General features: G+C 51.5%; 4 protein-coding genes across 4 annotated transcripts; 2 read left to right on the top strand and 2 right to left on the bottom strand.

Annotated features, from left to right (window-relative positions):
* Positions 1-2: 2 nt before the first annotated feature.
* Positions 3-2,472, bottom strand: LOC117652069 (RUS1 family protein C16orf58 homolog). Its single transcript, XM_034396717.1, has 9 exons — positions 2,258-2,472; positions 2,013-2,176; positions 1,781-1,941; positions 1,514-1,706; positions 1,313-1,428; positions 1,035-1,234; positions 690-957; positions 404-611; positions 3-318 (listed from the first exon to the last, which is right to left on the bottom strand). Exons 1-8 carry the CDS (start codon positions 2,328-2,330, stop codon positions 572-574), a joined length of 1,215 nt encoding a protein of 404 aa, XP_034252608.1. The 5' UTR covers positions 2,331-2,472; the 3' UTR covers positions 3-318; positions 404-571.
* Positions 2,473-2,485: 13 nt separating this feature from the next.
* LOC117652004 (DNA replication ATP-dependent helicase/nuclease DNA2) lies at positions 2,486-11,031 on the top strand. The gene is made up of 20 exons (XM_034396630.1): positions 2,486-2,740; positions 2,837-3,892; positions 4,017-4,178; positions 4,255-4,391; positions 4,468-4,620; positions 4,709-4,955; positions 5,040-5,248; positions 5,338-5,536; positions 5,619-5,749; positions 5,842-6,054; positions 6,153-6,341; positions 6,422-6,658; positions 6,729-6,875; positions 7,916-8,574; positions 9,213-9,493; positions 9,606-9,799; positions 9,876-10,065; positions 10,136-10,330; positions 10,408-10,605; positions 10,679-11,031. The coding sequence occupies exons 1-20, from the start codon at positions 2,723-2,725 to the stop codon at positions 10,841-10,843; spliced, it is 4,980 nt and encodes a 1,659-aa protein (XP_034252521.1). The 5' UTR covers positions 2,486-2,722; the 3' UTR covers positions 10,844-11,031.
* On the top strand, positions 7,485-9,008 carry LOC117652071 (ER membrane protein complex subunit 3). Its single transcript, XM_034396718.1, has 2 exons — positions 7,485-7,735; positions 8,007-9,008. Exons 1-2 carry the CDS (start codon positions 7,583-7,585, stop codon positions 8,610-8,612), a joined length of 759 nt encoding a protein of 252 aa, XP_034252609.1. The 5' UTR covers positions 7,485-7,582; the 3' UTR covers positions 8,613-9,008.
* A 413-nt stretch (positions 11,032-11,444) lies between the features above and the next one.
* On the bottom strand, positions 11,445-26,657 carry LOC117652003. The gene is made up of 14 exons (XM_034396629.1): positions 26,599-26,657; positions 26,336-26,460; positions 23,041-23,177; positions 18,072-18,353; positions 17,116-17,886; positions 17,018-17,076; positions 16,145-16,276; positions 15,655-15,762; positions 15,274-15,564; positions 14,951-15,156; positions 14,348-14,778; positions 14,138-14,274; positions 13,857-14,050; positions 11,445-11,485 (listed from the first exon to the last, which is right to left on the bottom strand). Exons 1-14 carry the CDS (start codon positions 26,655-26,657, stop codon positions 11,445-11,447), a joined length of 2,973 nt encoding a protein of 990 aa, XP_034252520.1.
* Positions 26,658-27,103: the final 446 nt, after the last annotated feature.

The following is a 27,103-nucleotide window of genomic DNA, read 5'->3' as shown; positions in this document are numbered from 1 at the left end:
AATATCTTTCTCAGTGTTATATTGTTCCCATTATTATGTTCAAATGACAGCTCAATATGAAAGTAGTTCCTGTCCATACCTACTTCTTCTGGCGACAAAGTACATGTCTGGCGAATTTACGCACTCTCTGTGCACTTATGCACTAATACAGTACACATTAAAAGCCAAACACAGATGAGAAAAATCACAGCACATAAATGAAATTTTCTGGAATGTTCATCATAGAATATGCCTAGGCATTCCCTTTTTTAGTTGGTGATTGTGACCATATGAAACGCCATTCATTGCTGCCAAGGTGATGTCCACTTGAAGCCCAACCTGTTAGAGGTGTGAAAAGTTTGTTATATAATTCATGAAAGGTACATCTTGGTACCAATACAGACTGGTGGTTAAAAAAACTCACCTGCAGACTGAAGGCCATTTACAAATTGATCAGTTTCATCACTGTCAATTTGCATCGAAGCCATAATAGCAATAATAGATGACATTGGGGGAACATATCCTGGACTATGCATATCCGTGCTAGATTGAATAGGGGTTGATGCAGCTTTCAGAGCTTTTTCCAGTCGCTTCAGCACAGAATTACCACTTGGTGATGAACTCCTGCTAACCTACCAATGATTTTAAATTAACAGGCTGATAAGCAGATTCATAAAAGACAAAACAAACAATGGACGAAACAAACTTACTGCTGCTCCCCATTGTTGGACATGATTGCCGCAAGGCCTAGGAGAATACCATGAAAGTAGGCTTTGACGATTGCATTAGAATTGGCACAAACTCTATGCTGCAGTAAAATAAAGATTTTCTTTTCCTTCAGAGAAGGGACTAACATGTAACCTCGGTCTTCATGCAAATGATGTAGAACCTTAAATTGATCAGCAGTCAAGGCAGAGTCTCGGACAACCGATGCAACAGATTCCCCAATCACAATTTTGTGGCCACAAATATCTTTTGCTGTAAAGAGATAGCTGACGTTGAAGTTTCTCTCCTTTTGTTATCATAAAATACAATACAAATACAATACTGCTTACCAGTGAGCCCTTGACCAAGAACAACTGCTTCTTTCTGGTTGACAATATCTGGGTTTAAAACAGTGCCAGTCTGTATATAGTTGCTAATAACAATGTTCAGTCGAGCTATATTCAGAGTGGATATAGTTAAAGACTTCACAGCTTTGTAATTTGCATAAATGTGAATAGATGTGAATATGAAAAACAAGAGCCACAGAAACCTGTAAATGAAATGGAATATTTTTAATTCTGTCAACACAAACAAAAGAGGAGTAGAGACGAGTTTCAGAGGCTCCTACCGCGAATCTTGTACAGCTGTGAGGACTACTATTCCAGCCAGAGAAGCCAAGAGGTTCACACAGGTTTCCTGACTTCCATCCTTTGCAGAGACATCTGCCATATTGTCTCTTATGGCCTGATAATAGAGCAAAATTATTGTCACATTCTCTTAAGATAAGTTCAAAGCACAAATAATTTAAGTGTTTACCAAAATGAATTACCTGGTGCTGAGTCAAGGCAGCTCTTGTGGCTCCACCTGCTACTCCGACAATGCTTTTAAGTAAAGTAGCGACACAAAAGAGGGCAGTGGAATAACCCATGAAAAACGGTAGAAGGAGCTCAAGAAACATGGCTAAATCATTAACAATGTCAGCAAATAGACGCCACTTTTTGCAGTCTGCATCCAAACTTGTGCTAGCAAAATGTACAAATAATGTAAGAAGTTGTAGTTCATTTAATAATGTGATATAACTTCTCAAAAGGATTACCCTTTCCACCATGCAAAAACAATTCGTCCAATATTCCCAGTACCATCCTTCAGGATCCATGTAATCGCAGCAGCAACAGGGGTCGAAGCTTGATCCCCGACTCCAACACCTTTCATAATGGCTTGCGTTGTTAGTGTTCCATTGAGGGAACTGCAAAATGCCTAGAAGAAAACAGCCAATGTAAACAAACTAGTTTGTATCTAATTTGAACAGCGGATATCATTATACAAACCTGCACAGTATCCCATAACTGATACGAGAAATAATCTCTGCTCACACTCTCTGGGTATCCTTGGGGTAAAAACACTAAGCGGAAGAAATTTGTCAGAGAACCAATAACAGAGTATGCCACACTCTGAGAGTACCTAGAATCTAGTGGCACAACGACTTTTTGATCTGAAAACAGGAAAAATACACTAGTTCAAGAACTGCTCTTTCTGCATTGTGTCAGTGCCTGTCAGCAGCTTGATGCTTCACCTGGGGCTTTGATGTAAAGAACTTCATGTCCATTCCCACCGTACTGTTCACGAAATATAATTTGATGAGGCATGGAAACAGACCGTTTTGACTGTCAATATTTCAGAGAAGTGAGGAACAGTGGTTTTTTCTAATGTTCTAGTGTTCCGTGTTCTTGGTGCAAGTGACAACTCAACTTGCATGCTTTGTTTTGATTTGAACGAAGCTTTTTGTTGTCTTGTCAGTCGGCACGTCGGCACATGTTCTGCAAATAGTCGCAATAGCAGACGAACAACTATTTGCACGATTGTTTTGTTTTGCTCCACTATGGCGGGAAAGCATCAATGGGATGATTTAGGTTAAGCAGTTTAGTTGCAAGTGTCAGAGTCATTTATTTTTTGACGAGAAATAGAAACACAAAACCCCCGTTCGAGCAGTCTGGAATGAAATTGAAATAAAATAATTTCTGCTGACTCGTAGTTGACAATGAAGCGGTCTACTAATGTAAGTAATTTGTCTTTAGTCACCATTGGGCTTTTCTTATTGTTTGAGGAAAATATGCGTTTATTCGCTCTTACTTTTTATTCTTTAATGCCGTAGGTTAAAAAGAATCCAAATCAAAGAAGCATTTCATCGTTCTTTACCCCCGCGTCCTCACCGAAAGTTGGAAAGACATCTGTAACATGTACTTCTTCTACCCCTGCTGCGTCCCATACACCCTCATCCACCAGCAACCTTACTTCTGAATCAAAAGTTTTAAGTACATCAGAAAATGAAAAAACTAGACCTTCCTCATTAAGCCCCCTTAAGAATTGCACGCCCTCCAAGAAAAGAAAGCTTGAGTTGTCTCACATAAGCTCCGCTGATAGGAAGAACATATCGCCTCCAGCAAACGTTCCAAATGTGAGCCTGTCAAAGAAAAGTAAGAGACTGTCCTTGAATTTTAAATTGTCACCTGATGTTGGGAAGGCATTTATAGATACTCAAAGTAAAAAATCACCTGTCAAAATAGACAAACCCATTCACAAAGAAGAAAATGATCTGAACATACTTCGAACGCCTGACATGCCTAAACATGATTCCCCCAGTTCTCTAAGGCGTGATGTTAAAGAACGTTGTGATTTAATTTCACTGTCCCCTGCTAAGCGCAATATCACACCTGAGAAGAAGAGCCAGGTTGAAACTGTTACATCAAAGAAATTTGTGATTTCACCAATAAAAACAGAAAATGATGAGGTATTGAAAAGCATATTACAAGATATATCTCCAATGAAGTCTGATTCCAAAGTCTCAGCTCCTAGAAAGAAGCCCTCCAAGCTACGAACTTCAAGTCTTTTTTCTTTACAAAGTGTTGGTACCACCAGTACTCTTCCAGAAAGAGGAGCGACTAATGGCACCTCAAAACCATCTCTGAAGAAGAGCTCCTCATCTAGTTCACTTTCTGATACACCAGAACTGAAGTACCCGGCTTTAGATATTCGGCCAAAAACATTGAGGCGAAAATCTACGGAAGACTTCCTTTCTTCTAACAAGGACAGCTGTTCCCCACCAAAACTTACCTCTTGTGCAAATTCCCCAGTGAAGCCAAGAAAAATTCTGAGCTCTCCAGTTAGACGATCTCCTCGAAAGATAGCTTCTTTATCAACCACTTTGCAGGTAAAGTGAAATTCCTGTTTTTTTTTTCCCCACAAGCGCAATTAAATTATTTATTTTGTGTAAATGCAAAGTTACTAGATGACTTATCCTTTCCTTAATGTATTGAAGTATCATTTTTTTTTAGGATGAGAAAAAAACAACTAAAGTGGAAACTCCGCCTTTCTTAGCAGAGGAGCTTCGAATACTAGATAAGGAAAATAAAATTGATAGCCAGGCAGCTCCTCGCAGGTCACCCAGAAAACATATCAGTACATCTCCCACTGTCAAAAAGACGATTGGGAGCAATGTGAGTTCTTATTTTTGTGCACAATGTTTATTCTAAAATTTGAAAGGTATATTGCAAATGCTTCCTCCTTTATTAGTCTCCAGCTAAAGGAACCCCAAAAAGTTTTCCATCCAAGCCTCAAACTACAACTCTAACTGAATCAAATGAGTTTCATGACATTGAAGCTGTATTTCAAGATGATTTTGATGATGTGTTGTCCCTTATGGATAAAATGTAAGTGTTTTGTTTGTCACATGTATCACATGTTTTATTTGTTCTATTCAATCTGAAACAACTGTTCTTGCTTAAGGAATGAGGAAGAATTATCTCCATTGGACCTTCGTGAAGCCCAGCTTTGTGAGGTGGTATCCATAAGTGTTGAGATCCCTTACAAAGAAGTAATCATACACGTCAAAAGCATTGGAAACAAAAGTGTTGCCTCCTGTAGAGTTCGCGGTTGCTGGTCTGATACTTTACAATAAAAATTCTTGGATTTTTCCACGATGAAAATTTGTTTGATGGAGGAAGTCTTTAATCTAAATATATTCCAGGTTGGGCTGCCCAGTTTCAGAAGGAGACTGTATCAGTTTGGAAGCTGTCAGGGTTAAAGATGAATGGCTTCTGGATAATACTCAAGGATTTCTTGTTTTACACCCAGACACTTTAATTTCTGGTACAACAGTTGTTGGTTCACTCTTCTGTGCTCGGCGTTCTGTCCTTAGTAGTCTATTTCGTGGCATGGACAGTGACTCACCAATAATGGTAATTGGCAGTATTGTTCATGAGCTGTTTCAAATGGTTAGTACTTTTCATTGATCAATTTCATCCACTTTTAAATCATTTCATTATTACATCTTACCATGTACTTAATTTAATTTCAAGGTACTTCAACAAAGAAAACGCACTGAACCTGAAGTGAGGCAACTATCGGAACAGCTTATTTCTTCAAAGAATTGTGTTTCAATGATGTATGCGGCCAACATGACCATGGCTCAGATGCAGAAAGAACTTTCTGGCTTTATTCCACGTATTGTGAACTTTGTTGAAAAATTTGTTGAGATTCCTAAGCCAGTCAGGAAAGATAGAAAAGGGTTTGTGTATATCTTGTACATGTAGTGTAGTGGTCAAAATGTATCTGCAACTGTCTGATTGTTATTATTACTAATTCTAATATTTGCAGTGCGTGGCTTGGAGCTCCTGCTTCATCCTGTGAAAATCCAATTCGAGCATTTAAGGGGGAAAATAGAGGAGCAAAAGATTTCAATGGTAAAATAATAGGTATTCGAGACATTGAGGAAACACTCTGGGAGCCAAAACTAGGCATTAAAGGCATGGTGGATGTATCCGTTGAAGTTCAAGATACACATGGAAACAAGAAGGTGTGTGCCATTTTAATGTTTTGCCACCAATATCTGAATGTATTCCTAATTGCTGAAATTGAAAATTTATGGTTTATCTTAGATAATGCCTCTAGAGTTAAAAACCGGAAAGGCTTCATTTTCTGCCGAACATCGTGGACAAGTTACCCTTTACACTATGATGATGTCAAGGATGGGCCAGCCTGTTGAATCTGGTTTATTATTGTATCTTCGGTGAGCTTATGACCTTAATGAACTGCTGTTGTATTGTTACAAAGTAATCGGATTGAATATATCTGATTTTATTTCTTCTCTGAAAATTATAGGGAAGGACAAATGCAGGAGGTATCAGTCTCCCGGAATGAAAGCAAGGACCTCATTCTACTTCGAAACACTATGGCACACTACTTGAAGCCTAGAGCTCCTGTTATAAATGAGGAGACTGGCCACTTCTTTCCACCTAAGCTACCTGAGCCTATTAGTTTCAGAAGTGCTTGTGAGAAGTGTCCCTACGTTACACTTTGCTCCACATTTTTAAAGTAAGTCATTTACCCTTCAGCCTCTAATCTAAATTAAAGTTATAACATAATGTTGATGACTGAACATTTTCCTTGAGTTAATATCAACTTGTTTCCAGGGAAGATGGGTTGTCAGCAATTTCTTCAGACCATCCAATGGTTTCAATAGCTTCATCATCAACTGAACATGTATCCAAACTCCACTCAGACTATTTCCTCCATTGGATGAGTTTGCTTCTCATGGAAGATATGGAACAAATGAAGACTGCTAATTTGAGATATATTTGGAGGTTTACACCCAAGGACAGGTATTTTCCAAAAATTTTGTTTTGTACAAGATTTGTTGTTTCCAACTTTGCATTAACATTATTGTCCTCCATGCTTGTAGGGAAAAAGGCCGAAAAGCTATTACCAATCTACGCCTGTTAAAACCAGGGGTAGAAGTAGCGGGGAAGTTCCATCACACATTCACCCGAGATGTTTCTGGTGCTGAGATTTGTGATTTGAGGGACCTTGGTCTAAGTGCTGGTGACTACATACTGATTAGTACAAACAAACGTGTAGCTATTGAGCGTGGTAGCATAATTGATATAGATGCTTCTTGTGTGAGAGTTTCTACAAACAGGTAGTTGCCTTACTGGATTTTGTGAACAATTTTGCTCTTGGATTTTACATTATGTCCAATGACTTCCCAGGAACCTATTTGAGCGGTATGCACATGAAACATTTCACCTTGATGCCAGTGAATCCAACACTGTCTTGGTGTTTAATTTAACAAATCTGGGGTGCCTGCTAGATAACAATGAATCTGCTGAGCGACTTCGCAAAATAATCATTGACAGGTAAACTCTTTATTTGACAGGCCCCCTGAAAAAATAAAAAATTCTGAGAAATTTTAAAATAAACAATTTTTTCTGAGCTGTATTTCTAAACCAAAGTTGTATAAAATTTGACTCTAGAATCTTTGCCTCAATATAATAAACCCGAAAGGTTGAAAAAAAAAATCATTCATCGACGGGGTTTTGGGAAGAAAATCTCCTAAAGCCCTTTCAATAATAATCAAGTGAAATGCGTTCAATTCAAAAAAATTGAAATATGATGGGTGGAATCTGCAAATTGAATTGGTCTTCCCGCAACCCCATCGTGAACGTAAATGTGAATGTAAGGGAATTTCCTTCAGTTTTGAAATTTCGCGCGTGCGCCGTTTGACGTGTGTCTCGTAGTGAAAACATTCCCGCTGCTTTTAAACTGCAGTGGTACAAGTCGTGCTTCAGTCGGTAATTCGTAATAAAGTTTATGAAATTTAATGTATGGAGGTGAAATTATGCGGTTCTGTTTGACTACTTAAAGTGGTTCAGTGATCGATCATTTGGAAACCCATGATGGCAGTTTTACGCCTGAGGTTGGTACCTGCAAGGGGTAGAACAAAAGAAAGAAAGAGAGGGGGGGGCGGGGATGCATGATTTTCAACTGTCAGCAGTCAGCAGCCGATCAATAGGTTACCGACCGTCGTCAACATCGGTATTAAGTTTCTTTAAGATTTATTGAAATGGCCGAGCTGTTACTTGACCCGGATATACGAGTGTGGGTGTTTTTACCCATTGTCGTTATAACATTTCTCGTGGGTATAGTGCGTCACTATGTTTCCATATTGCTCGCTACTCAAAAGCGGGCTGAGCTCCAGCAACTTCAAGATTCGCAGGTTAGTGTTTACAAGTTTTATTTTTTCGTAAAGAAAATTTCTTATTTACAATTTTTGCACAATGCATTACAAGAACTCTCTTCAATAAACATTTTATTATTCTTTTACTTATGATTTCAAATTACCTCTATTCATTTTAAGTCTTTTTATGATTATTATTATTAAAAATTGTGTTCTCAGTTGTTTCTCATTTATTCTCTCCATGTGTATTTCATCACCTACATTGAACCTCTTGTTAAAAATTTTACTGATCAAACCACTTTTTTGTCAGGTTATGATCCGGGCTCGGTTGCTGCGAGAAAATGGACATTATCTACCTCGTTCGTCCTTTGTAATGCGTCGCCATTTTTTCAACAATGAAGAAACTGGTTATTTCAAAACTCAGAAAAGACAAGCTGTATCTCAAAACCCAATGACTGATCCAAGTATGATGACAGAGATGTTAAAGGGAAATATTACTACAGTTTTACCCATGATTGTTATTGGTGGATGGATCAACTGGACATTCTCAGGCTTTGTTACCACAAAAGTACCATTCCCCCTTACTTTAAGATTTAAACCTATGTTGCAAAGAGGAATTGAGCTTGTATCTCTAGATGCTGCTTGGGTTTCCTCTGCTAGTTGGTACTTTCTCAATGTTTTTGGTTTAAGAAGTATTTATACTTTAGTCTTAGGTGAGAATAATGCTGCTGATCAGTCTCAACATCTCCAGGATCAAATGTCAGGTGCAGCAATGGCTATGCCGCCTGATCCAAAAGTTGCATTTAAAGCAGAATGGGAAGCTCTTGAAATTTGTGAACACCGGTGGGCATTAGAAAATGTAGAAAGTATTCTTTTAGGTACGCAAAATCCTGCTCTTGAGCAGCCCGTCAGCTGATGAGTTGGTATTTAGAGGTATAATGTTTCATGTTGACTCTTGCTGTTGTCAGTGGGAAAAGGGGTCGTTCCAAAAAAATTTGTGCATTGTTTGCACCCTGTTATCCTTTAAATTATTTTATGAGTTGTAGGAGGTTCCATCCTCCTTCCAAATCAGTATGGCTTTTGTGTGTTTTGTGCCTTATTTATATTAAATTTCATTTATGTATGCTTTAGCCACAAGTACTACATATTATTTGGTTTCTTTTGAACTCTGTTTAAACTTGAGTGATCTGTTAAATTACTGCTGAGACTTTTCATGTAAAATTGTTGCATAATCTCTGTACACTTTATATCTTTATGTTACCTTATAGCATAATTAAACAGACGAAATATACTATTGATTGGAGTTACTGTATTGCTGTGCATTTTGATTCCTTACCTTCAATACCCCATTCAACACAGAGTTTATCTTTGTGGTTTGTTATCTTACTTTATAACAATATTATTTTCATAAAACATAATTTTTCCGTGTTCAAAATTCAAAGCACTCGAAGAATTTTGGCATAAGAATGAATCTTTCAATAATTTCAACAAAAACATATTTTAGTTTGGTCTGAATGATATACTGTATATGGCTACTTTGTTCTTTCCTCAGGTAAAACTGCGACAATGGTAGCTTTGGTCCAACTCTTGGTCCGTGCAGGGTTATCTGTATTGGTAACTAGTCATACCCATTCTGCTGTTGACAATCTATTGGTGCGCTTGAAGAAGGTAGGATTGAAATTCCTACGACTTGGACCAGATTCACGCATTCATCCTCATGTTCTGTCATTCTCTGAGACTTCACTTACAAAGCATTGTAATAGCCCTGAGGACTTGGATAAAGTATATAGTCAGCAGGTATGAAGTCAGATTTTTTTCTAAGAAGCCCACTTTTTTCACCAGTCTTCAAATTGCAATGTTGAAATGGGACACTGAAATTTATTCTCTAATTGTAATATGATTTTTCTAGCAAATTGTTGGTGTTACATGTCTTGGAGCTGGACATGCATGTCTATCCAGACGTGTATTTGACATTTGCCTTGTTGATGAGAGCACTCAGGTCCTTCAACCTTCTGTTCTGCGCCCATTGTTTAATGCTCGTCGGTTTGTCCTGGTGGGCGATCCAGAGCAGCTTCCGCCCGTGGTGAAATGTCATCAAGCGCTGTAAAGTCTTGTTCTCATATCATCCTTATTGTATTTCTTAACGGTGATTCAATTTTTTAAAATTTTGTTCCACCAGGGAACTTGGACTTTCTGAGAGTCTTTTTGCTCGATTGGACTCAGAAGCAGCAACTGTCTCATTGACATTGAATTATCGGATGAACCAAGTCATCACAGATTTAGCCAATAGTCTCACTTATGAAGGGAAACTAAAGTGTGGAAATGATAAAGTTGCTAATGCCACTCTTCATCTAGCATCACCTGCCAAGGTTTGTTATTTTAACTTCCTTGCCTAGTTTTAGTTCTGTGAGTGTCATAAAATTTTATTTTATTTTGCAGGTTCCTGAGGAGTCGTGGCTGGCTGCTTCATTGTCAACCGATATTGAAAAGTCTGCTATATTTATCGATACTTGTGGAGCCTCTCCAAAACTAAATGTGGAAAATGCTCAGAGTTCTGAAAGTAATGGAGAATCCTCATGTTCCAATCACTTTGAGCTGTCACTTGTTATGAAACTTTTATATACTTTTTTAAATGTATGTAACTGAATTATGTTATCAGTGTATAGATGGTCTCAATACTACAATGAAATTAATTGTCCACCTTGTTCCAGAATGGAGTAAACACTGAAGGTATTGGTGTCATGGCACCATACCGGGCCCAAGTTTCCTTATTAACACAAGCGATCAAGTCTGATCCCAAACTATCTGAAATTGAAGTGAATACAGTAGATCAGTTTCAAGGCAGAGACAAAGAAGTGGTTGTGTATTCGTGTACAAGATCGGATGGTGCATCCCAGAAGCAAGCTAAGGTACAACTTAAGCACTCCAATACTAAAACCGTTTCATATCACTCATGCTTACTACATGCAAACTCTGTTGCAGGAACGAGGAATTTTGAATGACAAAAGGCGCTTGACCGTAGCTATCACAAGAGCTAAACACAAGTTGGTTTTAGTTGGCCACAGCCAAACTCTTAAGGTTTATGCACCCTTTGAAAAATTGCTCTCATGTATACCTAAGAATAATATTATACCTGTTGATCTCTGACCGTTTATTCTGGTTTCATGTGATATAAGTAGGATTAATTGTGTAAAATGCATTTGAAACTCTTTAATTTCTTTTATTGTTTTTATTTGAAGAATGTTGTAGCAAATTGCCTGTTTTGTTTGAATGCTGAATGTACATATATATTTGATGAAATTCATTAGACCATTAAATCTGTTTTGCTCGAGAAATTTATAGTTTATTCTCTCAGTACACAACACAATCAACAAGTGACAACAGTAAAATCACTTAAATACCTCTATTATCTTTTTATCAGTATATCTCTGAATGATGTAACAGTATCGATACAGTAACAGTATTGAAGTTGCAACTATCCTATTGGGCTTTATTTTGGTACAATGCTACTTGGAAAGAAAATTACAAAATGTATTTTTTCATTGTAGGTTTCTTTTTTCCATGGATGTCCATCCATGAATACACTTATCCTCAATATTGACCGTTTTGAGCACTATTAAAGAGATGCTTTGTTGACACTTGACAATCGTTCTTACTTAATTTCTTTTCATTGGGATAACTTTGAGTATTAGGTAATAGTGTAGGGTGAGGCACTAACTTGCCTTTTTGGAATTTTGGAATATTTTTACTAAGACTCTCTAGACTCTAGAGACCTCTTTCCTCTGCTACCTGAAAGTTGGGTAAGAATTAGGGCACTTTGGCATTTGAAATGTATCAGCCTGAGGGCTGTGTATGAACACTCAAAGTTTCTTTATACATTTGGCAGTGAGTGGCACCAACAGGTAAAGCATAAAATACACATTAAGTATCCATGCAAGACCCCTGTATCACTGTTAATCACAAATTTCAGTATTCAAGAACCATTTTGGTACTCTTGTCCTCTCATTTGAATACGTGTTGGCTTTGGTCATAATGACATTGATAATCTTGTCCCATAGTTACCTAAAATAGTTGAGTTTCCACAGCAGACATCATAATTCTCAGGAACCTCCTTACTGCCTACTTAAAGAAAGGTACCATCAGACCAAAATTATGTCACAAGGATTATGATATTGTGAATATATATTGACTGAGGATCGTATGACACATAAAGTTTACGATGTCCATATTGTCATGAATACTCAATTTCCTCAAGAAATTTTGGCTCTTATGACAATTGTATGCTTGGCTTCTCTTCTTAAACTAGCTACGTTACAACTGAAAAAACTTAAGTGTTCAGTTTCATTCCTACTTTCCATACAATTAAATTAAAAATAGTTACAAGAAATACACTGATAAATCCCTGCACTGGTGAACAATGCGTAGACAGAGTACACACATTCTGGTGATGTCTATCAGAATGATCAATCAGCTCTTGAATTCTTTGGGATACGACAAAAGTCCCCAGTACAAAGATAAAAATGACAGAACTGGAAGCAATTTTCTGAACTTCGTTCACCAGTGTACTGAAAAAAGACACTAATCAAATATTTTATACAAATGTCATATAAAATTTTCTATACTAACCAGCAACAAGGTCTTCTACTTTACATCAATGTTTGTGCTGATGATCACAACAGTATTAAATTTCACAAAATTCCTGATCAGGATCACTATTAAATTAGTATCAACATTTTGTCATCTTTCTTCCCTGGCTTTTGTCAAGTTGAACAAGAAGACCTTTATGAAAAGAAATCAAATTGGAATATCATTACCTAAATCTCATGAGGAATAGAAGTAACAGGCTATATATCTATATTTTTTGATTTAGAATGGGAAATATAATTTATTAAATGCAATCGCTATAGGGAGAGTCACTTGGTTTCAAATTCTTCCATGCATTTACTTCTCTATTAATAATTTCAAATGGAATTAGTTAATGAGCCTAGAAAGAACGAACAAACATTTTGAGAGGAAGACATTTACTCAGTTTTAACAAGAGCTTACCCCTCTCGGATAAATTCTCCAAAATATTTATAATTTGTTTATGGAAGAAATATTTAAAAAATAACTCCTTAATTTAAATGGGGCAGTATCGATCTTTAAATGCGCACAACCATTGTTCCTCCTGTGCTTTGAAACATTTCAGGGAGGCATTACCCTAACACCTTCCTCCCTCAATGATGCAGGAGTCACTGTACCTACTTTTAAACAAATGTCATTGATTAAGATTGGCAACTATTGTACATGATTATCACTATCATCATAAAATCTTTAAAATGACCCTGTATATTCTTTTGTAGTTTACTATGTACAAACAATTTTTTGGTCAAATGACAGCACCTATTAAAATGCTGTGCGTTTATATGCAATCATCTTGCAACAGGGGTAAACTTCCAGGCTTCCCCACAGGATTTATTATGGATTCTACGGGTACGCGGGTCTGATTCCCATTCTCCAACCTACCTCACTCTTTCCACCTTTGCCTTGAGCTAGCACAAAACAGTTTCCAATGTTGTCCCTTAAGGAGACCAAACTCATTCAGGGTTCTTACAAGTACCTCTAAATTGACATATCTTTCTCTGGGGCAGAGGATGCAAGAAGGAGGGGTGCCTTTGACAACAAGTGCGATTATCAAAAATGTGGTGTCGAGTCAGTTAGGAGCTTGGCACGCCCAGGCCGGCCACGCGGCAGGATGCAGGACGCCGGCGAGGCGGCCCAGAGGCGGGCGAGGCGAGGGGCTGGGCAGAAGGGCAGACGCGCCCGAGACGGACAGACGGACAGACCGTCGGCGCGTCACACAGTGGTGACGCGGTCCACCTCGACGTACCGCGTAGAATCCTGCGAATGTCAGCAGATGACCTCCTTGGAGTCCAGTGACGGCGCCTCCTGCAGGTGGCGCTGCAGCGAGTCGCGGCGACCGCGGCTGCGTCGTCGCTTGCCGACGCGCGCCAGGACCACGCAGCACGCCGTGGAGGCCGCGCACAGGCAGCGCACCTGAGAGGCATGCAGGGCGGGCAACTTCCTGCGAGCACTGCACGCGGGCAGACCCGCCAAGCGCGCGCGCGCTGCGTTGCCTATCTGCCAGGCGCTGGGCCCACACTCGGCACGCTCGGCTTACCGGCCAACAGGTGCAGCACGGGCAGCTGCAGCAGCACCCAGCAGTGCGTGGCGGCCTCGTCGTAGCCCGACGGGCAGTGGGACGTGCCGTCGCACCACAGCGACGCGTTGATGCAGGCGTCCAGCTCGGGGCAGCGGTGGCGGCACAGCTCCAGCGCCTCCAGAGACACACCCACGGACGGCGGCTCCAGCGGCCTGGCGCAACAACAACAAAAACACGTGGGGTCAGCGACGGCGTGCACACTGCAGAGTGAAACGGCAGAAATGGCGCGTCGAACTCACCTGCGCGACAGCTCGAGCCAGCTGACCAAGTAGGAGCCCGGGTCGTTGCCGATGAACTCGATGGCCACGCTGCGAGACGCGTCGTCCGAGCCGGTGAACGGAGGCTCGCCCGCCACCACCCAGCCTTCCGAAACCACCTGCAGCAACAGAGGGGAGCTTTGCAGAACACTTCGCTTGGGGTTGACAGCTGTCGCAGGGGCAAAGACTCACCTCGATCTGGCGGGCGTAGCCGTAGGCGGGCTCGGGGCACACGACGAGGCTCCTCCTGCCGGCGTGCAGCGAGACGCGGTTCTTGGTGGCGCACGTCTTGGTGTCGTTGGGGTGCATGGCCACGCCGCGCACCGTGACGTACAGGTAGCGGCCCGCGGCCGGCTCCACCAGCCAGGGCACGCCGTCGCACGGCTCCGACGAGTGCGGCGTGGAGGCCGCGCCGGCGGGGACGGCGTTGCCCGGCCCCAGCTGGATGCTCCCCGACGGCCCGGCCAGGCGGCGCGGCCGCGTGCAGGGGTCCTGGCGCACCGACGTCCACGCGCCCATCATGTTGATCTTGCGGAAGTCGTCGGCCGCGTCCATGTTGAGCGCCGTGAAGTGGATCTCCACCACGGGCGAGGAGGAGATGAACGTGTAGGGCATGTGGTCGCCTGGAACGCCACGCGAGGGTCAGTGAGGGGTGGGGGTAAAACAAGCCCGGGCTCAAAAAAATTTGTGGCCACCTGGACGCAAACATCCCTGTTCAAGTCTCATGTGTGCACTACAAAAATCCGGCCCAGTGGTCCCAGTGGTCTGCGTGGCTGCGTGTCTCGCCGTCCTTACCGGAGCACAGGCAGTCCCTGGGGATGAGCGGCCGTCCGGGCCACACCTCCTCCAGCACGCGCACCGTCAGGGAGTTGTCGCCGGCGCAGTAGAGGCGCCGCAGCTCGGGCACCTCGCGCGTGCGGCACGCCCGGCCGCCCATCATGACCCGCGTCAGCGTGAGCCGGACGTGCTCGCCGGGCTGCGCCTCGAAGCGGTACACGCAGCTGTGGGGGCAAAGAGGGGCGCGGTAAGTCACGCGGAAACAAAATCGCAAAAAATGGCTTGGGGTTCGAACCACGAACCGCACGGCCGGCAGGCAGGCGCGCTGACCACTACGCTACCTGAGGTTGGCGGCGCCGCCGCGGCCGAACAGGAACACGTCCCTGGGCGACTGGAAGGTCTGCGGCTGCAGCATGCCCGGCACGATGAAGCGCCGCGAGCACGGCCCCGGCGCCTCCGGGTACGGCAGGCCGTCCTGGTGCAGGTCCACGAACTCGTAGAGCGCGCGGAACGACACGGGCCGCAGCGCCGTGGACTCGACGGTGCGCAGCTCCAGCGTGAGCGCGTCGCCCGAGCTCAGGAAGCTCTCGGCCAGCGAGCACGGCCGCGGGCCGCGCGCCGCCGACCGGTTGCTGGCCGAGGCGGTGGTGGCCGAGTCCCAGGGGAAGGACGCGGGCGTGGGCGGGTACGGCGGCGGCGTCGTGGCGTCGCGGAGCGTCGACGGCGCCGTCAGCAGGCCGTGGTCGCACGACCGCGGCACGCGGTCCTTGCAGTAGCGCGCCAGCAGCGACGTGTTGCCCAGCGACGACGGCACCGGCGACCCGTCCGAGCTGCGGAAGCCAGTCAGTCAGGGACGAACGTCGAGGAGGCTTACAGTGTAGTGTAGCAGGGTGACTTTCGTCGAACACGAGTCGAGCATGCATGGCTGAGGCTGGGGGCAGTCATCTGATATGGCAGACGCTGAAGACGGTGAAGGATGGGGAGTCTTCCGCCTGCCTGGGCGAGGGGTCGCTCCGTCGCTCCGTCTCCCTCGCACTCCGGCTGGACGCCCAGCAGTGCGACAGAGACGCAGCGACGGAAAGACCCCTCGGAATCAGTCAGCGGACTGACGCACGATCCCCTGACTCAGACGACGGCCCCCAACCGGAGACGCTGCTCGACAGGCATTAGCGGCGCCAGAAGCCAGAGGCTGCCGGAGGCGCCCGGACTCACTTGAGGGGCGCGGAGCCGTCCCAGACGCGCAGCTGCGACGCGCAGCTCTCCTCCATCCGCACCTGGGTGGTGGGCGAGGCGTCCAGCCCCGTGGTCACGTGGAACTTGAGCACGGACAGCCAGACGCGGAACCTGCAGCACGAATCTCTTTACAACGCGCCCTCGAGTCTTGCTTCGAGAGATCGATACGGCCGGGATGGGGCCGACGATAAAATACACAAAATAATAAATAAATGTGGCTGCGGCAAATCCCGAGCCGGGAGGCCGGAGGACGGAGATATGAGGGAGATGAATGAGGTTAGGTTAGACGACAGTGATAAACGACACGCTACGCTACGCGGGGACCAGCGGGGACGCCGCTCATATTTTATTCATTGGCCCAATACCTTTATGCGTAGGGGCGGCGAGGACTCGGCGGGACAGGCGTACAGGTGGGCTTGCCGGGGTCCCGGCGGGGCGGGCGTGGCGTGGCGCGGCCCGGCGTGGCGTTTGGCCGCCCCAGGGATTACGCAAAGGCGCAAAACCTCAAACAGTTCGTAAAAACGCGGGGCTGCCTCCCCGAGAGAAGTGGAATAAAATCGGGGAAAGGAAAAGGGGACGGCCGACCTCCGGCGGGGACGCGTAGCGGCGGAGCGGCGTAGCATGGCAGCGCGACACCATGGCGACACTTGACGCGGCCTGGGACGTCCCGGAGTCGGGCGCTCGGGGACACTTTGGCCGCCCCACCGCGCCCCGCCGCACTGCAGCAGGCCCGGAGCGGAGCGCGGAGCGGAGCGGCCCCGACGGGGTCCGCCGCGTGAAAGGCCGAGGCTGAAAGCCGCCGAGGGCACACAGCAGCACGTCGTTGCCGACAGCGCAGCTCGACACACTTACCTGGGCGGCGGCAGGGCGGCGTTGGACCTCCAGGGCGCGGGCTGGAACCGGGCGGGCGGCTCGTGCGCGGAGGGCGGGTCGTCCTCGGGCAGCGCCACGCCCTGCAGGTGGAACAGGCACGTGGCGTTCCTGGGCAGCGAGTGGCGCGGCGACTCCAGCAGGCCGCGGCCCGCGCCGCGCACCCACAGCTCGCAGCGCTTGCCCTTGGAGTACTGCGGCGAGCGCGCGTCCACGAACTGCACCTGCACCTCGAGCTGGAAGCCGTGGAGAGGCTGCAGCGGCCCGGGCTGCTCCAGGCAACCGAAGGCCGACGTGGAGAACTCGACGAGCAGCTCGGGGCCCGACGACGTGACAGGCGGCACGGGCTCGCCGCCGCCGCAGAAGCGCAGCAGCACCGGGTCGCGCGTCGTGTAGCCGTCGTACACCGTCACGTAGTCCTGCACCTCGTCGCACTCTTGCCACACCCGCAGGCCGCGCGTGGGGCCGCGCGTGGCGCTGGACCGCGACGACGCCCCCGCCGGCCCGGTGCTGCGCACGGCCGTGAGCTGGCCGTCGGGCTGCGACACGGTCACCAGCGCGTGCATGCCGGCCGGCACCTCGTGCTGCCGCACCGCGTAGTAGCACGTCAGGTTGCGCGGGTACACGCCGGGGAAGTTGGGCGACTGCAGGCGGCACGGCTTGCGGTCGCAGTCCGAGAACAGCCTGGAGCAGTACGTGCCCGCGATCAGGTCGCCCAGGTAGTGCTCGTCCGGACGGCCGCTGCCGCCTCCGCCGTTGGTCGCGCCCACGCCCATGCCCCACCAGGGGTTGCCGGGGCCCTGCGCCGGCGGGATGCCCGACAGGTGTGGCGGCAGCGGCGGCGGCGGCGGCTCCGGCGTGGACTCGGCGCCGATGATGCCGCCCATGCCCGGGATGGTGTTGTCGATCCGCGACGTCATATTGGAGCCCGGCAGTGGCGGCCAGAACGCGTTCTCTGCGGAGGAACAGACCGTGGTTCGAATCCCGCCGAGGCGCAAACTTGACTTTAACCACAGCGTGACGGCTTACCTGGCACCTTGCCGCCGTAGCGGACCACGGCCCTGTCGCGCGGCAGCAGGCGGTAGCCCAGCCGGAAGTCGAAGTTGTACCCGGAGGAGTCCTTGTGCAGGCGCTGCAGCTTGACCGTCACGAGCAGCGACCGCGTCTCGGAGAAGTAGACGGCCGGGCCCCAGGCAGGCCCGCACCACGCGCCGCCCGCCGTCGGCCGCCCCGACTCGCTGATGGCCATGGAGCCGTCCGGGCAGCCGTCCGTCGTGAAGGACGTGAAGCGGCCCACCGTGAACGACTCGAACGTCAGCTGCGAGTCACGCCAAAGTTCAGGTCATTAGAATTGAGAGAAAAAGAAGAAGAAGGAATGGGGTTGAACCCACGTCCCGCCGCCCGCGCGCAGCCACTCTACCCCGCGGCCACGGCGGCACGCCATTCTGGGCTGGGCCACGTGTCTCACTTCCCAGAGACTCCCGTCGGACTCCCGCCAACCCGAAAACAGGACCATTCATCGTGGCGCCACAACAACCCCGGCGCGCCTCCAGATCTTTATTTCTCCGACAAGACTGCCGCCGCTCGGCCCGCCCTCGCCGACGGCCGAGCGATGCCGAGAAGTCTCTCTCGCACCCAACGGGCCGCCCCATGAGAGCGAGAGAGAGAAACAGACCGACGGCACACTCTTCGGAGCCCATAGGCGCTTCCTCGGCGACCGTCTGGGCAGCACCGCCTCGCCAGTGTAGTCACCGTCGCCACCGCCTTCCAGTTCTTTTGTCTTTTTATCAGCGAGACTTGCAGACTCGGAGCACTCGGAGGGGGCGCGGCGGGCCGTGGCGTGAGGACGGCGAGGACAGCGGCCAAACTCTAACCTCTGCGCACCGCGGCCAAACTTTACCTGCGCGGCAGCGGCACGAACAAAAGGGGCAAAAAGACGTGGTCCGTGGACGCCGCCCCACGGTGGGCCAGAAGACCGGTGGAGGCGGACAAAACTCTAGACGCGTTTTGAGCTCCATAGTCGCTACTCGGGACTCGAACCGACCGTTTGACCCCACCAATGGATTGCTCTCCGAACGAGGAATCCATTGGTGGGGTCACACGTTCGGTTCGAGGCCTGTTAAGCGACTCTGGAGCTCAAAACGCGTCTAGAGTTTTGTCCGCCTCCACTGGTCTTCTGGCCCACTGAACCCCGCCGCCGCCGCCCCGCTACGCGGCTCCAAAGGAACAAGCACTTGGAGTCGAGTCGGTCTGCGTGCACGCCGTGGCGGCGCCGCTAACACGCGCGGACAAATAAGCCCTTTTTCTCGACCCACTCTCTCTTTTTTTGCCTCCCGCTGGGCGCAGCAATACTACGCGTGGCGCGGGCTTTTGTCGGGCAAGTGGGGTAGTTTTAGCGCGGACCACGGCACGGCCACGCGGTGCCGCTGTTTTGCCCTTCATTAGTCGCCAAATGGCTCGGAAGGGACGGAGAGGGAGGGGAGGGGGGAGGGGAGGGGAGGGAAATCACTCCTGGGCGGTGCTGTTGTCGGTGCGACTCGGTCCAGTCGATCGCAAAGGCGGAGGGGAGGGGCGCGCCAAGTTGTTGCCGTCCTAGCGCAGTCGCCTTGGTTGACGGCGGCGGCAGAGTAGGGCACAGTGGGCCAGAGGACCGCGGTGGAGGCGGCCAAAACTCTAGACGCGTTTTGAGCTCCAGAGTCACTAAGTGGGACTCGAACCGAGAGTGTGACCCCACCAATGGATTTCTCTCCGAACGAGGAATCCATTGGTGGGGTCACACGCTCGGTTCGCGTTATGTTTAGCGACTCTGCAACTCAAATCGCGTCAAGAGTCTTGGCCGCTCGCGCCAGTCTTCTGGCCCACTGTGTAGGGCCGGCCCGGGCAGGGTGGACTCAAATTTTGGGCCGCCGGCTCCGCAGAACAGGCCCGGGCCACGCCCAGGCCGCGGCGCCGCGGCACGCGTTTGAGTTTCGCTCAACTTTGGCGGCGTCAGTTAAGCCTCGGGGAAACAGGGCCGTGGAGTGGCGTCGCCTCGAGTCACACGACGCTCGTCTTCATCTCGCTACTTTGACGCCGTGCTCCGCCGCTCCGCCGCCACACTGGAACGATTAACAGTCTAGGAACGGCCAGCAGCAATGGCTTCAGAAAGTTGACGGCGAATTTCGTCTGGACAGAACATGCGATTGAGTCGCGCAGTCAAATAAAAGCGACGACAGAGTTTGCCACACTCTGTGTCTTTCCGCCGCCGCCGTAACTTTTGCCTCGCTGCTGCAGGGGCGTGCTGGGGTTGCGGGGCGTGGGCGGGGCGTGGGGTAGGCAGGCTGTTAGCCAAGGAGCGGATGCCCCCCACCCCAACCCCTTTCTGCTCTCGAAACAAAAAAGGGGCCCATCGATAGCAGGAACTATTGGGAGCCAAGAGCCGAGTGCCGGGCAGTGCAGTGCCTCGCCAGTGCCTCGGAACTCGTCTCTGCTCTCAAGTCGGTCAGTCGGCAACCTCGCACTCTCTACTCTTTCCTGCTGCTCCCCCCCCCCCCCCCCCCCGCTCCAGCCTGCTGCGTTGCAGGGCCAGAAACATCGTCGACAACAACAAGAAAAACCTCAGCCCTATTTTTGTTGATCGTGCGCGTCCAACTTTCGGGCGGCTGCTTGGAAAGGCGTCTGAGGCTGATGCGGTGGCTGATGGCCATCAGTCGGCCACCCCGCCCCGCCCCGCCCCTCCGCTTGATTAATCGGCCGGCGTGCGTCCGACGCGATGACGGCGACAGCCAGTGGATAAATCAGTGTCCCGCACAAATCATTTCCGTTTCCGCGGAAGGAAGGAACCGGTTGCACAAGGGAAACGAGGAGGACGAGGAGGAGAGGACTGTGATGTTGTGCTTCTCGAATCCCGCACCGCATGAGAAAGAAGTCGTCGGCGAAGTTGTTGCGCGATAAGGTCGATAAGGGGGAAGTCGGCGAGCCATGTGTTATTTCGAGTTGACTTTGGGCCGTTCCGCTCCGACCCGACCGTCGTGGTGGCCGCCCTGCCGCGCTGCGGGGGACTTGGGGTCCAGGGGGATTCCCCGGGGACGCAGAGGCGGAGGGCCAGAGCCGGGGCGGCGCCCCGACGGGGCCCCGTGGCACTGATGCCCTACATTGTGACTGAGCCCTCCCTCCCATTTCTGTCCGGACAGCACAGCCATGGCGCAGCCCTTTGCCCTGAGGTTGTATTCTCGGATCCAGCTGTGACCAAAGGACGCGCGGCAGCCTCGGCAGCGCAGTGGGGCGGGGCGGGGCGGGGCGGGGCGGGGCGGGGGGCGGGGCGGGGCGGGGCCGGGGAGATTGGTCTTGCTGGCTGGCTGGCTGCTCGGCGGGGCGAGGCCTGCCGGGCCACGCCGGGCCGACCGAGCTGGCGGCAGACTGCTCCGGACAAGCCGAAAGCCGGGACGGCCGGGCGTCACGGGAACACCAACACACGGCGATGCGGCCAGGCGGCGGCGCACAGTGGGCCAGAAGACCGGTGGAGGCGGCCAAAGCTTTAGACACGTTTTGAGCTCCAGAGTTGCCAAATGGGACTCGAAGCGAACGTGTGACCCCACCAATGGGTTGCTCTCCGAACGAGGAATCCATTGGTGGGGTCACACGTTCGATTCGAGTCCCGTGTAGCGGCTCTGGAGCTCAAAACGCGTCTAGAGTTTTGGCCGCCGGCGGCGGCCTTCTGGCCCACTGTGCGGCGGAGCGGCGGCAGGCTGATTCCGAGAGTCACGCCGCTCTGTCTCTCTCGCACTCGACCGGGGCGCCCGGCGCGCGTGAGTGCGAGAGAGACACCTCTCCGGCGGGGCGCTTCATCGGCGACGCGACCCGTCCAATTCTCCTTTACTTTTATGGCGCGCTCGGTAGGTGATTGAAGCGTGCGCGGCCGGACGGAATACAGATGCAGGAGGGGGAGGGGGAGGAAGAGAGTGAGAGAGACAGACGGGCCGGAGGGGTCAGCACAGTGCCGTGCCGCCGTGCCATCACGGCCCGCACCCACATGGCCTCATCCCAGCAGGTGGCGGTCCCTTTGTCGGAATAGTCAGTTCAGTTGGCAGCCCTGCCTTGCTGTTTCCGGTGCACCCCCTCCCCCTTCACGATCCACGAACCGCTCAGACGCGCGTATTCTCCTCTTCCTCCCCCCCTCCCTCCTCCTACACCCCGAAGGCCCCCCGCTGCTTCGCGCCTATCGCCCTCGCAAACTTGTCCATTGAATCGGAATATGCGCCTCGAGTAAGTTTCAGCCAGCCCGATGGAAATCCCACCCCGCCCCGCCCCGCCCCGCCTTGAGGCAGCGCGAGCCTCATATTCGCGGCTCCAGCAGCTCCAGCAGCATGGACACGGGCGGCAGACTGCGGCAATAAAGCGTCGAGTTTACAAGTTTGAAGCCCACCCCCACCCCGCCCCACCCCGCCCCACCCCGCCCCACCCCGCCCCACCCCGCCTCGCTCACGAGGCGTTCCGGCCCAAATATGGAGGCCGCGATGGACAAAGCGGCAGTAAAAGTCCTAGATGACGCCTCGGAGTGAAGCGCAGCGAGGCGTGGTGATTTGGTGACGCGCAGCGTGCGGCACGCGGACCGCGGCGGGGAGGCCTTCGCCGAATTAAACGGAGCGCCTGTGGACTGCGGGGTAGGCAACCTGTTGCACACGCACGCCGTCGCGTTGCCTACCCTGCGGACCGCAGGCGCTCGGCCTGTGGACCGATTCCGAGAGTCGCTTTCGGCGCCTCACCGTGGACGCAGTGCACAGTGGGCCAGAAGACCGGTGGAGGCGGCCAAAATTCTAGAGGCGTTTTGAGCTCCAGAGTCGCTAAATGGGACTCGAACCGAGCGTGTGACCCCACCAATGGATTCCTCGTTCGGAGAGCAATCCATTGGTGGGGTCACACGTCCCCACCTCCCCCCGCCTCCACCGGTCTTCTGGCCCACTGTGCAGTGTGGGCCGCCGCGGTCGTGCCACCGTAAAACCGTAAAACGAAACACCGTTGCTCACCTGGACCAGGTCGCCGAGCTCGCCGCCGCCCGCCGTGAAGGTGAGGTGGCACAGGAAGGGCAGGCGGTCCTCCTTGGGCCGGTGCAGCTCCAGGGAGTAGGTCCTGCCCACCGTGCCGTAGTACGTCCGGTTGCACGCTGGAACAGAGAGGCCGTCACTGGCAGTGCTGCCGGCGAAGAAAGAAGAACAACAGCATCATCGTCGTCATCATCGTTCGCCCGCGTCAACTCGGTGGAAAAGTTGGCGGCGGCCTCTCCTTCCCCGGACTACTGTCTCCGCCTCCGTCCCTCCCTCTGGCCCTCAGGCTCTCCACAACGAGGCGTCCGTCATTGAATCCGAGCTCTCCTCGCGCCGTCTCTCTCGCACCGCGGTGGGGCCGGGCCGCGAGTGCGAGAGAGACGGCGCGACGGATTCGCTGTGTGGGCGGCGGAATCAGCCTGCGGGAATGCCGACGAGGACCTCGACGAGGACCCTCGCGGACACGATCGCAGTCCTCCACATTCCTTTCCCAGTGTCGGAGCTGGCACGCTGAAAGAGAGAGGGGGGGGGGGACCTCCACGGACGTCGGACGTGCCGCCCGCCGCGCAGCGTGTAGTGGGCCAGAAGACCGGTGGAGGCGGTCAAAATACCGGACGCGTTTTGAGCTCCAGAGTCGCTAAGGAGGGCTCGCACCGAACGTGTGACCCCACCAATGGATTCCTCGTTCGGAGAGCAATCCATTGGTGGGGTCACACGTTCGGTTCCAGTCCCATTTAGCGACTCTGGAGCTCAAAACGCGTCTAGAGTTTTGGCCGCCTCCACGGGTCTTCTGGCCCACTGTGCAGCGCGCAGAGGCGCCCGGTCCAACTTTTGTTGAGCACCATGCGCACTGTGCTCGGCCCTGCCGGCTCTGCTGGGACGGGCGGGGAGCAGGTGCGCGATGCGGGGCCGTGCGTCCGCCCTTCATACAAAGGGATGAACGAATGAAAAGGACCCCGGCCGGCGCGGCCAGAGGGAAGCTGCCACGACGCGACTAGCGTCCAAAGGGCCTGACATGCGTACGTCTCGGCCCGCCTCGCCGCAGCGAGCAAAAAATTAACATAAAAAAAACGACAACGTTTTGAACGTCTTTGCTGGAGCGTGAAAAGTTTTTTTTTGTCTTCGAGTTTGTGCCTGGGGTCAAGTATTTTTAGACAAAGAGCATTGCTTGAGGGGAATCTTCAGGCTCAGGGTTTTTTTTTATGAGGCTGAAAGCATTTTTTGAGACCATATAGAGTCTTTCTTGAGGCCACAAGCATTTCTTGAGGCCACAGTCATTTCTTGAGGCCAAAAGCATTTCTTGAGGCCAAAAGCATTTCTTGAGGCCAAAAGCATTTCTTGAGGCCAAAAGCGTTTTCTTAGGCCCCAGGCGGGTGGCGTCGGGTGGGCAGGGACAGGGGCGGGGAGGGGCGGCAATCGCATTCTTATTTCCGAAAACGGGGCGCCGCGTCGCCCGCTGTCGAGCCGCGCCGTGATGGGTCCGTTTGGATGAGAACGAAAAAGAAAATAGTATGGAGGCGTGCGAGATTGAAGGGGGAGGGGGTCGCGTCTGTGGCGTGGCGCTGACAGTGAAGCTGTTGATGATAATCAAGGGAATCCGTCCCGCGCGGCGTCGCGGCGTCGCGGCGCAGGCCCGCCTGCTGCACCGCCGGCCTGGCAGGAGTACTCCCTTTGGCTCGGCACAATGTGTTTCTCTGCAAACGCGGGAGGAGGAAAAAAGAAAACTCGCGACAAAAAGGGAAAAGTAAAAAAAAAAAACCGCTACCGCCGCGCGGAATGCGAATCCCTTTTTCGGCAACGCCTTTTCGTCGCGAGACGGCAGTCGTACTTATTGAAGGGGAACGGGGAGAGAGAAACACTGAGAGTATCGCCGCGGCAGAGTGAGAGGCGCGAAAATTAGGTCGTACGTCGATAACCCCTCCCCCTTCCCCTCTCCGGACCCGGCCGCGGTGCCGAGTTGAACGCTCGTTTTGTTCGGACGGCCGTGGTCTTGGGGGAGGGGGGGGGGATGCGCCTGAGGGGAGGGGGAGGGGGGAGGCAGGAGGGAGCGGCGCTAGGTTGCCACCGCACCTATCGCTGCCAACCCAATCCAAACTTTTTTGGTCAGTTGGCGTGGCAAAAGGTGCCGGTCTGTAATGGGATGGTGGAGAGGGGGAGGGGGGGCACCTCGGCGCCCTGCCCAACGCAGCCCACGCCGCAGCGCCGCAGCGCGCGGGTCGTGCAAGATTTACGTGCGAGGCCGCGGCGGGATGGGGTGCGAAGCAGTGCGCAGAAGAAGAAGAAAATAAAAAATAACTAGGGAAGGCGCGGTAGCGAAAATAACGCTTCTTTTCCGCGCGCGCCGCGGGGAAATGCCGTCTTGTTTATTTTCCTTTCTTTTTTCTTCCCCGGTTTCCGGGTGTTGTTTTCTTGAAAGTGCGCGCTCTTGCCTGGCGGCTGTGTGCAGGCCGTGCAGGCCGGGCGGGCCGGTCGTCCGGCCGACGGACTGACGCTGACATCGGCACGCTGGAACGCGACGCCGGGCTGTCCGCACGTCAGTGTGTCAGAGGTCAGCGCGTCAGTACCCAGAGTCGTGTGGAGCCGTGGTTTTGATTTCCCCTGCGTGGCGGTAGGCACGGAACGAGGGCCCGGCACTGCCCGGCCGTCCCTGGAGGCTTGGGCCCCCTTATGCTGCCTACACCACACGCGCAACGCAACGGCAGCGGAGGTCCGCGGACACGACGTGGACACGCGGATGAGCAGCCCTGACCGCGCCCACAGTGGGCCAGAAGACCGGTGGAGGCGGCCAAAACTCCAGACGCGTTTTGAGCTCCAGAGTCGCTAAATGGGACTCGAACCGAACATGTGACCCCACCAATGGATTGCTCTCCGAACGAGGAACCCATTGATGGGGTCACACGCTCGGTTCGAGCCCTGTTTAGCGACTCTGGAGCTCAAAACGTGTCTAGAGTTTTGGCCGCCTCCACCGGTCTTCTGGCCCACTGTGGCGCCGACCGCGCCTCCAAGCGCCTGTCGAGTCCAGGGTAGGCAGTCCCGCCACGTGGCACTGCGAGCCCGTTGCCTACCCTCGATCCGTCCGGCGCTCCTTTACCATTCTCATTAAGGGCTAGACCACACATGATCGTATGCCATTTCGGGCACTCCCGGCTACTCCGGTGCCGACTGGCAGTCGGTGTCTCTCTCTCGCACTTTTGTGACTTCCCGGAGGAAAAATAAATACAGTCCGGCGGGTGGGTTCGAACCCGGGACCATCGGGTCCGCGTGTCAGTCCACTTACGCGTGCAGCCGCGGGGCTCGTCCGACGCATCGCCGCAGTCGTTGGCCGCGTCGCAGTAGCGGTTGAGCGGGACGCAGCGGCCGTTGTCGCAGAAGTACTCGGAGAGGCGGCAGGCGGGCGTGGGGGGCAGCACGGCCAGCGCGGATGCCAGCGGCACCAGCGGCACGGCCACCACGGCCAGCACCGCGGCCAGCGCGCCCAGCGCCGCGGGCAGGCGCGGAGGCCAACCTGCAACAACAACAAAAACAACGCGTTGCAGTAACCAGCGGCCAACAACAACAACATGCATCGGGTCCACGGATGCAGTGACAACAACACGCATTGGGTCCACCGCCAGCAGCAGCAGCAACAACAACAAAGAAGTAGGAGAAAGTGTCGCAGCTTAATTGTGGCGGCGTATGAAAAATTCACGACCGATGCGCGCGGCGCGGCGCAGGGTCCGCAGAGCCGCAAGGCCTCGACCTGGCTGGCGGCCGCGGCGGCCAGGAGCCTGCCAGGAACATGCCAGGAACATGCCAGGAGGACGCCGCGGACGGGGTTTTTAATGTTTCATGTTTCGCCGAGGCTTGTAGTTATGACGTCCGCCGGCGACGGCTGTGTGTCTGTGTGAGTATGAGTCCTATATGGCGATTGTGTCTGTATATGTGTGTGTATGTGTGCTGCAAACAACTCAACCCGACTGCAGGCACGGGACGCAGCAATACGGGAGTGGAATGGGTGTAGGGTTGGGTTCCTGGGGGGAGGGGGGCCGTGCGTATATGCGTGTGT

This window comes from Thrips palmi, unplaced genomic scaffold (assembly GCF_012932325.1).
Source record: "Thrips palmi isolate BJ-2018 unplaced genomic scaffold, TpBJ-2018v1 HiC_scaffold_6, whole genome shotgun sequence".
NCBI lineage: Eukaryota > Metazoa > Arthropoda > Insecta > Thysanoptera > Thripidae > Thrips > Thrips palmi.
Note: the sequence above shows the minus strand (reverse complement) of the source record. Positions and strands in the feature narration are given on the sequence as shown.